This window comes from Daphnia magna, unplaced genomic scaffold (genome assembly GCF_020631705.1).
Source record: "Daphnia magna isolate NIES unplaced genomic scaffold, ASM2063170v1.1 Dm_contigs246, whole genome shotgun sequence".
In the NCBI taxonomy this organism is placed as follows: Eukaryota; Metazoa; Arthropoda; class Branchiopoda; order Diplostraca; family Daphniidae; genus Daphnia; species Daphnia magna.
In genome coordinates this window covers 82,616-98,415 of record NW_025533200.1, presented here as the reverse complement: position 1 = coordinate 98,415, position 15,800 = coordinate 82,616, and the positions used below count along the sequence as shown (strand labels likewise).

The window sequence follows — 15,800 nt, the reverse complement described above, 5'->3', positions numbered from 1 at the left end:
CCCCCGGGTCGAATCGGATTTGTCTATATGCGATCCGTTTGATTGCGGTCCCGGAGAGACCCGCATGGTTATAGATAGAAATATCCAGTGTGATCCATGTGTCGTCACTCTTGAGTAGGTGTTGGAAGTGCTCCGGCAACCGGGAGTAATAACGGATCGGTTGGTTACCTAATTCCTCGTGGAGAGCGATTAGGTCGAGCCAAGCGAGGCCTGTTGCCAAGCCCTCTCTGTTGCATAATTGCGTGAGGTTTTCTTGTTGTAAGAGCACCTCAAGGTGTTTGTTGAATGGAAAAGACCTGGAACAGTCATAAGAAAAGGCAACCAAATGAGTTGGCTCAGTTTGGTGGTAGTATCCCTTGTGTTCAGTAGTTGGTGTTTATTTAATTATTAAGCTGCCCCCCGGTGACCCCTTTTAAGTCGATGAAGAACGTTTGGCCCTGGATGGTCAACAACCATATTACAATCAAACTAATTGGCACCGTAATAGGTAAGAAACCAGTGTGTGATTTTTTGTTGTTGTTGTTGTTGTTGTCTTTGCATTCTTCTGGTTGGTCCAGAAGAATGATGAGATGTCTTATTACCCGATTGGTATGTTTAGCACGGTGTTTTATTCAATGGAAAGGACTTGAGCAGACTTTTTCCAGGAAAGGACAACCAGTTTATTAGGAAGTGCAAGTGTTATACAGAACTTATTGTTGTGTTAAGGCTGAGAGTGCAGCCAGGTGTTTGGCTGTGGGCACCAAAGGCTCCAATAATTCAAAATCTTCACGGCCGATCGAGATCCAGTCATGGGATCCAGTTTGCGAGAGGAATTTGTAGATCGGCCTAAAGGGCCGGGATGATGCAGGTGCGATTCTGGAGAAGTGATACGCTGTATTTCCATTATGGGTTGGTTAGGTGTTTTGTTCGTTATTTTGGCTTGTACGGCACAAGATCCCCTTACAGGGTTGGCTTTCAAGCGCATGCAAGATTAAAATTAAAAAGTAATTGATTTTATATGGATTTAGGTCAGGGCTGGCAGAAATAAACAAGTTTAAGAAAGAGCCGTGCTAGTTGTGTGTAATCCATGTGTGATGGAGAGACAGCGAAGAAAAAACCGCTTCACCCAGGGTGCAATGGACAAAGGCGTCGGGTCACAAGGGTCCCGCACAGGCGTACGCTTCCACCCCGGCAATGGTTTGTCTAGCTTGGCTGAAATCATCCATGCTGGGGTGGTGCTGGTCAGTCGGGTTCACGTGTAACCTTCGGACCCGTCCCGTATGCATAGACCGGGGCTGAGGTAATCACTTCCATCATAGGCTGTTGAGCAGTTGAAAGGTTACAACTGTTGGAGAGGGTAATCAGGATACCCGCTGGATTGGTTCGTCCAAGTAGTGGATTTTTATAGGAGAAAGGTTTGCCCCAACTCAGGGTGTACTCGCCCAACGGAGTGCGTAGGGTAACAAGGGCCCCGCACAGGCGTACGCTCCCACCCCCGCAGCGGTTAGTCTAGTTTGGCTGAGATCTTCCCCGCCGGGATGGTGCTGGTCAGTCGGGTTCCCGTGCACTCCCCGCAGCCGTCCAGTACGACATTGACCGAGGCTGAGGTAGCCCTTCTTGCCATATATTGAGGAAAAGCAACCGCTTATTGGGGATACCCATGATATCCGTTGATTGATTTTTCCCAGTGATGGGTAGTTAGATGTGTAAGCCTCGGGGCAATACCATGTAATTATGGATTGAACCACAACCGTTCTGTTTAAGGTTGATTTTGGCATGAGAACCATTCGGATGATAGAGAGGGTATAACCGACCCTTCCGAAAATTATGTTGTGTTTGGTCGAGAATAATTGAACTGATTTGTTCGAGGGTTTTATCAGGGGGTCGGGTTAGGTTAGGCTAGGTTCGGTTTGGTTAGGATAGTTAAGTTTTATAGGTTGTCAGGGGATTGGGTTAGGTTAGGCCAGGTTAGGATTGGTTAGGCTCGTGGGTTTTTTTAGGTTGTCAGGGGAATGGGTTAGGTTAGGCCAGGTCAGGTTTAGTTAGGATATTAAGACCATTTTTTGGTGATAGTTAGGTTAAGTAAAGTAGGTTAATTTGTTAGGTTAAAGTGGGGTAGGTTTATTCCAGGTAGGTTAATTTTTAGGTTTATGTAGTGTAGGTTAATTATAGGTTTGTTCCAGGTAGGTTAATTTTAGGTTTATGTAGTGTAGGTTAATTATAGGTTTGTTCTTAGGGTAGGTTTTTTTTCAGGATTATTTTTTAGGATAAGCAAAGTTAGGTTTAAGGTAGGTTTGATTATTTCGAACTCAGTCAATTGTTTTCATGTTCCAATTTGTTTATTATAAGTCCGAGTTGATAGGACACATTTCGTAGCATCGCGGGCAGAAAAAACTGGTACAATGCTTGTGGGGTGTTGTTCCACCATTTTCAATGGTGGGTACCAATAGGGTTGGGCAACAGGCCAATTCGAGACAATTAATGTACATACATTTGTGGCGTCTAGGATTGTCGCGTTGGTTTTTTAACCATTCAACGTCGTCTTTGGATGGCCGTGTGGCGAGTTTGATAGATAGTGGTCCGTTGTTGGTTACGGGGTGCAGGACCTCGAACACAAGAGGCGAGAAGTAAATCGCTTTAAAGTCACATAAGTTCGCGGTAAATCCTATTGGTAGGTTAAACCAGTAAATGTAGTTTTGTGGTAGGGTTAATAATTTCATAGGATCCTGGTTCTGGTCCCCGGGTCGAATCGGATTTGTCTATATGCGATCCGTTTGATTGCGGTCCCGGAGAGACCCGCATGGTTATAGATAGAAATATCCAGTGTGATCCATGTGTCGTCACTCTTGAGTAGGTGTTGGAAGTGCTCCGGCAACCGGGAGTAATAACGGATCGGTTGGTTACCTAATTCCTCGTGGAGAGCGATTAGGTCGAGCCAAGCGAGGCCTGTTGCCAAGCCCTCTCTGTTGCATAATTGCGTGAGGTTTTCTTGTTGTAAGAGCACCTCAAGGTGTTTGTTGAATGGAAAAGACCTGGAACAGTCATAAGAAAAGGCAACCAAATGAGTTGGCTCAGTTTGGTGGTAGTATCCCTTGTGTTCAGTAGTTGGTGTTTATTTAATTATTAAGCTGCCCCCGGTGACCCCTTTTAAGTCGATGAAGAACGTTTGGCCCTGGATGGTCAACAACCATATTACAATCAAACTAATTGGCACCGTAATAGGTAAGAAACCAGTGTGTGATTTTTTGTTGTTGTTGTTGTTGTTGTCTTTGCATTCTTCTGGTTGGTCCAGAAGAATGATGAGATGTCTTATTACCCGATTGGTATGTTTAGCACGGTGTTTTATTCAATGGAAAGGACTTGAGCAGACTTTTTCCAGGAAAGGACAACCAGTTTATTAGGAAGTGCAAGTGTTATACAGAACTTATTGTTGTGTTAAGGCTGAGAGTGCAGCCAGGTGTTTGGCTGTGGGCACCAAAGGCTCCAATAATTCAAAATCTTCACGGCCGATCGAGATCCAGTCATGGGATCCAGTTTGCGAGAGGAATTTGTAGATCGGCCTAAAGGGCCGGGATGATGCAGGTGCGATTCTGGAGAAGTGATACGCTGTATTTCCATTATACAAAATGGTTCCGCGGTGTTTTGGTTGGGTAGGTGTTAACATATAGTATTCTTTAAGGGTTTTCCCCTTCCGTCGAAGGTAGGTGTTGCCCCAGTCAAGGCTTCCCTGCCTGGATGTTAGTCCCCGATCCAGTATTCTTTGTACTGTGCCCGAGTTGGTGTTCCCTTGTCGGGTTTCGACGATGTGGGCCGCCCAGTCGAGATTGATATGTTGGGCCTGGTCTGGCATGTTGCTGGTTTGTGTTGGTGAATTCCAGCGTGGTGTAAGGGCTGTGGAGGCTTGGGTAGCTTCTGCCTGGTTGCGATGTATCGTGCTGGGTACTGGTGAGTCCCATGTTAGCCTGCGTCCCACCTGGGTAGGTGTTGAACGGTTTCTTGATTTGTCCAGAAAATCTGGAGTTAATGCTAGGTCCGTTAGTGAAGACGATTGCGGGACGCTTAGCTTGGAGTACCCGAATGTGTTTCCAGTTCTGGAAAGGTCCATTTTTACTGTAATGGTCCAGGATATAGTTGTAGAGGTTTTTAGTTGGTACAACTTGTGTTTCCAGTTAGTGTATTTGTTAAATGTTGTAATGAGCCGGAATACGTCGTTATTAGTCTGTTTCGTAGTACTAGTCAATGTTGGGTTCCCGCAAAGGGCCTTATTATAGCTGCGCTTGAGTAGTTTCTTGTCGTATGTCATAATTTTGAAGTCGGTCATCATTTTTCGGGCGTGTTTTTTGAATATATCAATTGTAGACGAGTTTCGTCGTAATCTTAAAAATTGAGAGTACGGTATGGCCGAAAGGACATGACCGGGGTGATTGGAGGCTGGGTGTAAATAGGCTCCCGAGGCCGTTTCCTTAGTATAAGGTGAGATTTCAAGTGTGTTGGTAGAAGCTTTGAGGTGGATAGTGATATCCAAAAAATTGTCCGATTGGCTGGGCTGCGTGTGTGTATACGCTATATGCTCCGTAGTTATAGATTTAATTAATTCAGGTAGTTCGTTGGGTCCCGTGTGATTCGAGATGATGAGAATGTCGTCTATGAATCTTAGGAAGGTGATAAGCCAACCTGGAGGTCTTTCGATCACCGGTTGAGTAAGGTGGAACATATAGCAATTGGCGAAATAGACCGAGATACAACAACCCATGGCCGTGCCTTTGGTTTGGTGAAAAAACCGTATATCCTTGAAGTTAATGATAGAGTTGCATAAGACAGTGTTGAGAATTCTTTTGAATAGTGCTGGGTGGGGTGGTCGGAGTAGATTGTTTTGTTCCGCGACCTGTTGCAAGAATTCCAGGTTGCTGGTGTAGAATGAGGTTGCGGCCTCTATGCCAGGACCCCATGGTATGTTTGGGTATAGGCTGGTCACATCCATTGTGGTGATGAGTGTACCCTCAGGTAACTTTTGTTTAGGAAGTTTATCCACGAGGTCGCTAGTGTCAATTAGTGAACCCGGTATTCGGGGGAGGAGAGGTGCAGTAACCTCTGTTATCAGTTTGTCGAGTAGATAAGTTCCTGATGTGAAGGTAGCAACAATTGGTCGCCCAGGAAATGTTAAGCTTGTTTTGTTTATGTCTTTGTGGGTTTTGGGCAGAAAGTAAATATATGCTCCACGTGTTTCGGTGGAGCGTATTGCTTCGTCCTCCATTGTTGTTATGTAACCATTAGCTAGTAGATTCTCAGAGAGAGTCTCACATAGGCAATGGATTCGTTGGAGGTGAGAGTGATACTCAGATAAGGTTAATTCCGTATACGTAGTTATGTCTGACAACTGTCTAGTTGCCTCCCTGTCGTAGGCGTCTGCTTCCCAGATTACTGTGTTCCGGCCTTTATCCGCTTTAAGGATGTGTAGTTTGGTTTCTGATTGAAGTTTCTCGATTGCTTCTATAATTGGTTGGGGAGTTCCCACATGTTCAGCACCGTTTGGTACGCTCATGATATTGTCCAGGATATCGATCACAGCTGGAATTTGTGTCCATGATCGGGTAGGGGGTCCCAAGTGCTCGGGAGGAACTTAGTTAGTCGTCCCTTCCTTGTATTCGTACTGGAGTTATCTCCAAAATGTAGGCTGATGTTGATTGCTCTAATTAGTTTGCTGACACCTTGGTTAAGGTTGCTGGAGTTGGCTTCTTTCGCTTCCGGACTAATGTCCGATGGTATGAAGTTAAGTCCGAGGCAGAGGGCCTCAATCTCTTCATCAGAGATATTGTAGTGAGATTGGTTTATAAGGACCTGGTTTCGGAGCATCCGATTTAATGCCTTAACGGTCGGGTAGATATGGGGTTTGTAGCCCGTGCTGACCCTTGTTATAAAATTACGGTACGGAATTTCAGTACCTATGGTGTAGGTAAAAAATTTTTTATTTTTCTCAAACAATTACAAATTATTATTGAATTGAGTACGTTGCTGAACCGGTTGTTGCTGAACCGGTTGAGGTGAGGCATAGACTAAGCCTGTTGGTTGGTTGGCGATTGCCGGGTTCCAATAGCCCTGTGGGGCTGCCAGCTGCTGGTTGAGCTGTTGTGGGGCTGGGTTGATGGCTATAGTTGGTGTACCAATGGTTGGTTGATACATTGGTTGCTCAGCTTGACGCTGGTTCCGGCTGTAATCATCCGGGCGGCGATATGATTGTCTGTCATAGTCGTCGTCACGCCAGTTGTTACGTCGGAAATTCTGGTTCCGGAATTCCTGTTGTATTTTTTTGCTCACCACCGAAGTGATATTATCGAGCCCGTGGCTAATAGCCTTCTTGATGGTGTCTTGGGTAGTGACCAGTTGTTTGCTAGAATTAGCTAATTGTGTAGCCCAGACATCATGTTGGATGTGGGAGGATATGCCTGTTTTGAAATCATCCGATTCCACCAGTGTTTTGGCATCGATGCCGTCTTTAAACATAAGTAGTTTAGCTACTTCATCGGTGGTTTCATTAACCACGACTTTTTCCAAATGAGCCAGTCCTTGACCTCATCACGGGCGAGGTGGAATGGTGCGCAAGGATGGTAGACATGTTTGCCTTGGTTACCCAAGTCAAGTGTGTAGAAGGAGTGCGGTATAGATACCGATGATGTCCAATTAATACGTCGAAAGAACGTATTCCATTTCGTGCCATTGCCCCCGTTATCGGTGGCTGGGATGATGATGAAGCTTAGATTATATTCTTTGCCTTCAATTGTCACGTAGTCACGTGATACATGCATGGCCCTATGGGAATAGTTATAGTTATATTCCCGTACCAGACAATGAGAGTATACATATAATTATGTATAGCTAAGTGGCAAGGTAGGTTCGCTTGCAAATTCACGCATTGTTATTTCACATGCGCAGAATCGCACGCGTCCCCTTAACCAGTATAGTGGCTATGGTAGCAGATCAAGGTTGTTTTTAAGTTCGTTGATCTGTCACCGTCCACGTCGATAGGTGGGGTAGAAATGGTCACTCATATAAAGTAAACACTACCACCCCACCCCTCGGTGCTGGAGGTAGTTCTCCTTATGTTGTTCTCACGGCTAATCAGACAAGAGACCACCGTAATAGGAACGAGAGCTTTATCGTACAAAAGTGGCCGACCGAAACAACCAGCGCTAATGTCCCGTAGTCTTATAGGCAGCCAAAAAAAAGGCGATACACCAAGCGTTAATACCGTTAACCAGCGTGATTAGTTGTATAACAGTCATAGACCGGTGGTCGTCTCGAGGAGCACGAGTGCGTAATGAATCGTGCGAAACCAAGCGAGTGCACCACTGCCCCCGCACCACAACGCTTCTACCGTTTGGGAAAATGAGCAATTGCTACTACCCGGTCGGAAAAATAGCGAAGAGTGCCGCGAGACAAACCCGAGCGTAAAAACTTACCGCACTGAGCGATAGGGCTTGTGTGATGAACGATTATGACCAATGAAGGCCTCCTCGAACAATCGTTATAGCTTCCATCGAGACTCATTAGTGTGCGGCCATACTCGGGAACGAGGAACGGGTGGCTGAACGCCATTAAAGCCCGCTAACTCATTATCAGTCTTGCCTAGCATTTTTTGTACCCTCACAGAATTGTCTCATGTTCCAACTTGCAGTTGTCTGTCTTTTTCAACCGTATAGAGAAATCCACGTGGTGAAAGTTGTCATCGGTACCCGCAGATGGGGCGACCGTGATCACGTGAATAATTAGTAATAACCCTCGTCCCATCTGAGGGTGGCGATGGTATCGTTTGTTCCGGATCCGTGATTGGATGGCCGTCAGGCGAAAATTACATAGTAATTATCGTTGTTCTTATCAAGCTAAACAATATAAAGTACGGAGGGAGATAGCGGAAAAAGAGGTGTTTCTCCAGTTCGTCAGTAGGAAGTCTAAACCGTCCTCTTGCGAGGACAAGAATTTCGGCCCATTCCTATATTCTTATAGTTTAGATGGGCCGGCTGTGGCAGAGCCACAGCCACTGGACACCTTTTATGTAAGAAGAAAAAACTAAGTTTAACGATTACGGGAGGGCAGAAAAGAAAAAGAAAGAGTCTTATGATCTATAAGCTAAAAAAATAGTGGAAACTCGACCCTGCAGCCAAAGTTGGTCCACTTATCTACCTGACATTACGACAGGAACCACAGAATTCAGACAACACATAAGGCTAACGGGAGATCGGGTAGGTTGTGAACCGGGCTTGGCGGGTTGCGCTGTTTGACAACCCTCACGACTCAGAACGAGTGCGAGCCACAGTAACGGGTGCATTGCTCAATGACACCCTCACGATTAACCTTTTCGCCAGAGCGGCTGGGCCAGCCTCCAGCTAGATCGAGAACCGCCAAATGGTTGTAAGGTGGTTTGAAAACACACTACGAAGGGTTACTGGTCAAACCAGACCCGGCATAGCGGTAGCGTTTATCGATTACGCCAAACAGAATATTTGGTTTCCTAAACAGCTAACGGGAGGGCTAAGCTGACTTGGCCAGGATACATCACGTCTCCGTGGTCCATTTTTGCCGCCAGTAAGGCCAAGAACCGCTGAAAGGTCCCCAAATATTAAAGACGTTTATCGAGTACGTGAAACGAGCCTTATTACGTATACGCGCTGGAAGCCGCCGTATCGTCCCCTGACGATTCACACGGGGCATGGGCGCATTGTATACGGTTGGGGTGCCAGGGCTTACAGGATGCTAGCCTTTAAAACATGCTTACATTTTTAGTTGTAGAATTCCCGAATGTAGGAAGGTGTAGTCGGCTCGTTGTGGAAGAGAACCGGAGCTGTTGGTGTCGTCTAATCAAGAATAGATTAGAGAGAGTTTAAAAAATATTCTTTGTATTTGAAAACAAAAAATATTGGCTGAGCAATTAAGGCCCATAGGGGAGAATCTAGAGATTCTCCGTTTAGGCTGTTTAAAAGTAGGTGTATATTCAACAAAAGTTGGTTCCGTGGCCGTCTGTTCGGCTGGCTTAATCTCAGGATGTTGGATTAAAGCGGTGGTTGGGACTTCAAGCAGTGGTAACTGAGTTTCGACAGGTTGGTTTGTCGTGTCTGATTCTTGGGTTCGTTCAGAGGCTGTAATATCAGCGACCTGTTTCAGTAGGGAGGCTGACGGGAGCCATAAGTAACGCCATTTCTTAGGCATCGTCCAACCACTAGGGTAAGGGCGCACAATCATGGAAAGTTGCTTGGTTGTGATTGTCTCGTAGTAACTGATGTGATGCTCGTGAACGGCATTGAGATCCCAAACTATCTTAGGGCTACGGAGGCCACGTAAAATTTCGATAGGATTCATTACCTATGCTGTTGTCGACGTCAAAGTGTCGTGGTACACGGGCAAAGTTGATGTGTGACAGTGGAAATGTCCAATTGCACTAATAACAATAGCCATAGTAAAATAACAAGGCTTAAAGAGTCAATAGTTAAACAAGTTAACTTACAAGGGTGTTGACGTAAAAAGTGTCGTGGTACACAGGCAAAAATTGGTGTGTGACAGTGGAAAATGTCCAATTGCACTAATAACAATAGCCATAGTAAAATAACAAGGCTTAAAGAATCAATAGTTAAACGAGTTAACTTACAAGGGTAGTAGTTCAGGAGGATCCTTAGACTGTTCTTACGCTGGTGACGGCTGGCTGGAGACTGAATCCCGTATGCCGTTTGCCCGCTTTATATACCCCTGTCAGGGGGTGGAGCTAATATTGCTCTGTCAGGGGTTGGTACAGACCCCGGACAAGTGTAATTTTGCTCTGTCCGGGGTTGGTACAGACCCCGGACAAGTGTTATTTTTAATTTTTTAATTTTTTGCTCTGTCTGGGGTTGGTACAGACCCCAGACAAGTGTATTTTGCTTTGTCTGGGGTTGGTACTGACCCCAGACAAGTGTATTTTGCTCTGTCCGGGGTTGGTACAGACCCCAGACACGTGTTATTTTAATTTTTGCTCTGTCCGGGGTTGGTACGTACCCCAGACAAGTGTATTTTTCATTTTTTGCTCTGTCCGGGGTTGGTACAGACCCCAGACACGTGTTATTTTAGTTTTTTGCTCTGTCCGGGGTTGGTACGTACCCCAGACAAGTGTATTTTTCATTATTTTGCTCTGTCCGGGGTTGGTACAGACCCCGGACAAGTGTATTTTTCATTATTTTGCATTATTTTGCTCTGTCCGGGGTTGGTACAGACCCCAGACACGTGTTTTTTTAATTTTTGCTCTGTCCGGGGTTAGTACAGACCCCAGACAAGTGTATTTTTAATATTTTGCTCTGTCCGGGGTTGGTACAGACCCCGGACACGTGTTATTTTAATTTTTGCTCTGTCCGGGGTTAGTACAGACCCCGGACAAGTGTATTTTTCATTATTTTGCATTATTTTGCTCTGTCCGGGGTTGGTACAGACCCCAGACAAGTGTATTTTTCATTATTTTGCATTATTTTGCTCTGTCCGGGGTTGGTACAGACCCCAGACACGTGTTATTTTAATTTTTGCTCTGTCCGGGGTTAGTACAGACCCCAGACAAGTGTATTTTTTGTTATTTTGCTCTGTCCGGGGTTGGTACAGACCCCGGACACGTGTTATTTTAATTTTTGCTCTGTCCGGGGTTGGTACAGACCCCGGACAAGTGTATTTTTCATTATTTTGCATTATTTTGCTCTGTCCGGGGTTGGTACAGACCCCGGACAAGTGTATTTTTCATTATTTTGCATTATTTTGCCCTGTCCGGGGTTGGTACATACCCCAGACACGTGTTATTTTAATTTTTTGCTCTGTCCGGGGTTAGTACAGACCCCAGTCAAGTGTATTTTTTATTATTTTGCTCTGTCCGGGGTTGGTACAGACCCTGGACACGTGTTATTTTAATTATTTGCTCTGTCCGGGGTTGGTACAGACCCCGGACAAGTGTACCTTTCACCACTTTGCATTGTTTTGCTCTGTCCGGGGTTGGTACAGACCCCGGACAAGTGTATTTTTCATTATTTTGCATTATTTTGCTCTGTCCGGGGTTGGTACAAACCCCAGACACGTGTTATTTTAATTTTTGCTCTGTCCGGGGTTAGTACAGACCCCAGACAAGTGTATTTTTTATTATTTTGCTCTGTCCGGGGTTGGTACAGACCCCGGACACGTGTTATTTTAATTTTTGCTCTGTCCGGGGTTGGTACAGACCCCGGACAAGTGTAGTTTTCATTATTTTGCATTATTTTGCTCTGTCCGGGGTTGGTACAGACCCCGGACAAGTGTATTTTTCATTATTTTGCATTATTTTGCTCTGTCCGGGGTTGGTACAGACCCCAGACACGTGTTATTTTTAATTTTTGCTCTGTCCGGGGTTAGTACAGACCCCAGACAAGTGTATTTTTTATTATTTTGCTCTGTCCGGGGTTGGTACATACCCCGGACACGTGTTATTTTAATTTTTGCTCTGTCCGGGGTTGGTACAGACCCCGGACAAGTGTATTTATCATTATTTTGCTCTGTCCGGGGTTGGTACAGACCCCGGACAAGTGTATTTTTCATTATTTTGCATAATTCTGCTCTGTCCGGGGTTGGTACAGACCCCAGACACGTGTTATCAATAAGCCGTATATAAGGGTAGACAATCCAGTGTCAAGATCAGTTCGTTTTCATCAGTTGCATTGGTAAGTCAAGCTTTCTCTGCTCTAAGTATTTGTTTTTTGTTAATTTATTATTATTGTTCTCTTTTTTTATTTTTCCATTCAGGATAGTATTTATCGGAGATGGCGGAAGGTGGAAATAATGATCCGGCTGATTTAGATGCCGTTAGCATTCAGAGCGATGCGTCAACCGAGATACTCTATATACCAGAGGGCCAGGTAGTTCCAGTTGTGGATTTAATTACTCCATCAACAACTCCTGATAGTAGTGTACATTTTGTATCACCATCCGGGAGTTCTTGTTCTGATTTGATTGATTCCGATGGAGAGTCTATATGTGATCCCCCATGTTGGATGAATCGGATTATAGTATGTCAATTCCCTCCCCTTGGAATTCGTCTGAAGAGGATCAGATTGTGTATCGAAGGCCAATTTCACCCTCTACATCATTGTTTTCATTAAAGTCCTCGTATTCTGGATCGTTTACCGGATCGGAGCTGTCTTTAGAGAGCTCGGCTGTGTCAGAAGACCTTTTGTTTTGTTGTTCAGAAAGCTCACTGTGTAGTGATGATTCTTAATTTGGAAATAAATAAGATGTTTCATCCGGTGTCTTCTGGTTATCTTTCGTTTTATTCAAAAACGGATGATACCTCCGTTGGTTAAAAAACCTCCAAGTAGGTTGATATTCAATTATTTGAATGTTAATTACTAAGCCGGAGGGCTTAGGTGCTGAATTTGTAGTCATTTTAGTTCAGTTGTTAAGGTTAGGATACGGCCTGTTCTAAGTAGCCTAAATGGCTACAGATGGCAGGGGAAGGTAGTGCCAAAAGCATCGAGTCCTTCGCGAAAAGATGTTCCGTATCAAAGGAATTATTAATCATCCATGTTGTAGTATGTTAATCTCGGGAAAAACAAGTTTCCTCAATAACCAACCGTTCATTTTATTATCTGGTTGTAAGGAGACCATTTTGTCTCGGGACGAAATAAAATATTAGGTCTTAATTTATTCTGACCGTTTGGTATATATTTTTCCGTAAATGTAGGAAATTCAAAGGTTTAGGTGCGGCTAACTCATTGTTATTGAGACTAGGCCTCACTCATCTTCCATTCATCATCCCAATCACACGCACACCTCATCTCTTCCCAAAATCTTTTCGCTGTCTTTTTTTAAGATAATACAAATATGGAGCTATCCACATCGGATGAGGATATGCCTCAGCTTTTCTTTGAGGGCCGGGTATTCACGGAATCCCGCGATACTTTCGGTTCTCCAATTTGGATAGATCGGCTCGATCTCAATTGCTACGCACAGGGAGCCAGGGGAACCCCAAGGGGTTCCTTGACTTGTAAAAGTCACAACGTCCTCCGGGATGCGCACTGCCGTCGCATCGAAGGTGTGTGCGGAGTGGCTCCCGGAGGGGAACATGATCATAGAGACCCGGTGGCAGCCGAAATACGTTATCTTCGGGTAAGGTATTTGGCCCGGGTTTTTTGCTGCGAGGAACGGTCAGCGGTAGGGTTGACGGCCTACCTCGGTGGGTTGGTTGACATCTACCGGCTACCCTGGACACCGAGGGCGCTAATGCGTAGTATGATGGACATGGCGGCCACCTGTGTGCGCACAGGTCGGATCTGGCCCCATGTCCTCCCTTGGGCAGACCCTGAGTCACCCGAGCGTGCCCTTCATTATGGGCGGCTTCGGGCCGCTCAAGGAAGACGGGACGCCCGTATCGCCATGCAAGGCCAATGGGAGCAACTTGGTAATGGTGCCCAGGTACCAGAACCAGTTGCTGGGTTCGACCCGGAGGTCTTTGCTATGGATGGTGCGGTGCCCCTGGTACCGGGCCCGGAGTTGGCCGAATTCATGGGTGAAGTGGCCCCAGTAGAATTGGATGAAGGGTTGCCGGTGCAAAATGCCCCGGTTCCCGATTTGGAAGGGTTCGGGGCGTGGGTGGAGGCAGTAATGCCGACCCCGCTCCCCCAACCCGTGGATGTGGAACCCGAGGTTCTAGAGCAGATGGGGCCAGAAAGGAATCTGGCCATCCAGGAATTGGATGAAATGGATGCCTTTTTGGCGGAGTTGATGGGCCAATAAAGTGGCTGAGTTTTGATTTGATTTTTTTCATTATTCAAAAAACCAACAAAAAGACAAAAAAAATATAAAAAACAAAAATACAAAAAAAACAGTTTATTACTAAACCTTTTTTTAGGGCGGGTGGGTGGGGCCATTAACATCAGGCCAGGTCTCTTAAGACCATATTCACATTGAATACAAGTATATTTGGTGCAAAACATATGCAAGAGTACCAAACTTTAAATCCATACTTTGTTTATATGGGTCGTGACATTAGCCGAGTCAATTGTTATGCTCAGTATATGGAATATGAGTGGTTTGATCGGGGCTATGGGGGCAGATGCCCTAGCCTGAGATGGTTCCCGTTTTGAGGGTTTGGTAGTAATTAACTCATAATATGAGGTAACAAGTTTGTATTGCTGGCTAATTGTTTTGGAAATGGTCGGTTTTTCCGGTTTATCCGCCTCCGTGTATTCGTGTAGTTGATAATGTAATTGCCTTTATGACATAAGAGTAGCCCGCCTGGGTCATTCCCCCGGGGCTGTGATAGGCAAAGCTGCCTACCACCGGGGGTATGCCTTTAGGTTAGGTGTTTTGTTCGTTATTTTGGCTTGTACGGCACAAGATCCCCTTACAGGGTTGGCTTTCAAGCGCATGCAAGATTAAAATTAAAAAGTAATTGATTTTATATGGATTTAGGTCAGGGCTGGCAGAAATAAACAAGTTTAAGAAAGAGCCGTGCTAGTTGTGTGTAATCCATGTGTGATGGAGAGACAGCGAAGAAAAAACCGCTTCACCCAGGGTGCAATGGACAAAGGCGTCGGGTCACAAGGGTCCCGCACAGGCGTACGCTTCCACCCCGGCAATGGTTTGTCTAGCTTGGCTGAAATCATCCATGCTGGGGTGGTGCTGGTCAGTCGGGTTCACGTGTAACCTTCGGACCCGTCCCGTATGCATAGACCGGGGCTGAGGTAATCACTTCCATCATAGGCTGTTGAGCAGTTGAAAGGTTACAACTGTTGGAGAGGGTAATCAGGATACCCGCTGGATTGGTTCGTCCAAGTAGTGGATTTTTATAGGAGAAAGGTTTGCCCCAACTCAGGGTGTACTCGCCCAACGGAGTGCGTAGGGTAACAAGGGCCCCGCACAGGCGTACGCTCCCACCCCCGCAGCGGTTAGTCTAGTTTGGCTGAGATCTTCCCCGCCGGGATGGTGCTGGTCAGTCGGGTTCCCGTGCACTCCCCGCAGCCGTCCAGTACGACATTGACCGAGGCTGAGGTAGCCCTTCTTGCCATATATTGAGGAAAAGCAACCGCTTATTGGGGATACCCATGATATCCGTTGATTGATTTTTCCCAGTGATGGGTAGTTAGATGTGTAAGCCTCGGGGCAATACCATGTAATTATGGATTGAACCACAACCGTTCTGTTTAAGGTTGATTTTGGCATGAGAACCATTCGGATGATAGAGAGGGTATAACCGACCCTTCCGAAAATTATGTTGTGTTTGGTCGAGAATAATTGAACTGATTTGTTCGAGGGTTTTATCAGGGGGTCGGGTTAGGTTAGGCTAGGTTCGGTTTGGTTAGGATAGTTAAGTTTTATAGGTTGTCAGGGGATTGGGTTAGGTTAGGCCAGGTTAGGATTGGTTAGGCTCGTGGGTTTTTTTAGGTTGTCAGGGGAATGGGTTAGGTTAGGCCAGGTCAGGTTTAGTTAGGATATTAAGACCATTTTTTGGTGATAGTTAGGTTAAGTAAAGTAGGTTAATTTGTTAGGTTAAAGTGGGGTAGGTTTATTCCAGGTAGGTTAATTTTTAGGTTTATGTAGTGTAGGTTAATTATAGGTTTGTTCCAGGTAGGTTAATTTTAGGTTTATGTAGTGTAGGTTAATTATAGGTTTGTTCTTAGGGTAGGTTTTTTTTCAGGATTATTTTTTAGGATAAGCAAAGTTAGGTTTAAGGTAGGTTTGATTATTTCGAACTCAGTCAATTGTTTTCATGTTCCAATTTGTTTATTATAAGTCCGAGTTGATAGGACACATTTCGTAGCATCGCGGGCAGAAAAAACTGGTACAATGCTTGT

At 45.3% G+C, this 15,800-nt stretch overlaps 1 protein-coding gene and 1 long non-coding RNA gene across 2 annotated transcripts; both read right to left on the bottom strand.

Moving 5' to 3' along the window:
- Positions 1–5,541: 5,541 nt before the first annotated feature.
- Positions 5,542–6,496, bottom strand: LOC123467849. The gene is made up of 2 exons (XM_045167618.1): positions 5,988–6,496; positions 5,542–5,921 (listed from the first exon to the last, which is right to left on the bottom strand). Exons 1-2 carry the CDS (start codon positions 6,478–6,480, stop codon positions 5,542–5,544), a joined length of 873 nt encoding a protein of 290 aa, XP_045023553.1. The 5' UTR covers positions 6,481–6,496.
- A 2,252-nt stretch (positions 6,497–8,748) lies between these two features.
- On the bottom strand, positions 8,749–9,662 carry LOC123467844. The gene is made up of 4 exons (XR_006641946.1): positions 9,617–9,662; positions 9,476–9,550; positions 9,334–9,409; positions 8,749–8,828 (listed from the first exon to the last, which is right to left on the bottom strand). It is a non-coding gene; the product is annotated as an uncharacterized LOC123467844 (long non-coding RNA).
- Positions 9,663–15,800: the final 6,138 nt, after the last annotated feature.

Bases quoted from the DNA above. Each gene is read 5' to 3' on its own strand.
- LOC123467849 (XM_045167618.1), bottom strand. From the start codon at position 6,480: ATGTTTAAAGACGGCATCGATGCCAAAACACTGGTGGAATCGGATGAT. The intron at 5,922-5,987 runs GTACTCAATTCA...CCTACACCATAG, and splicing joins GCAACAACCGGTTCAGCAAC to GTACTGAAATTCCGTACCGT.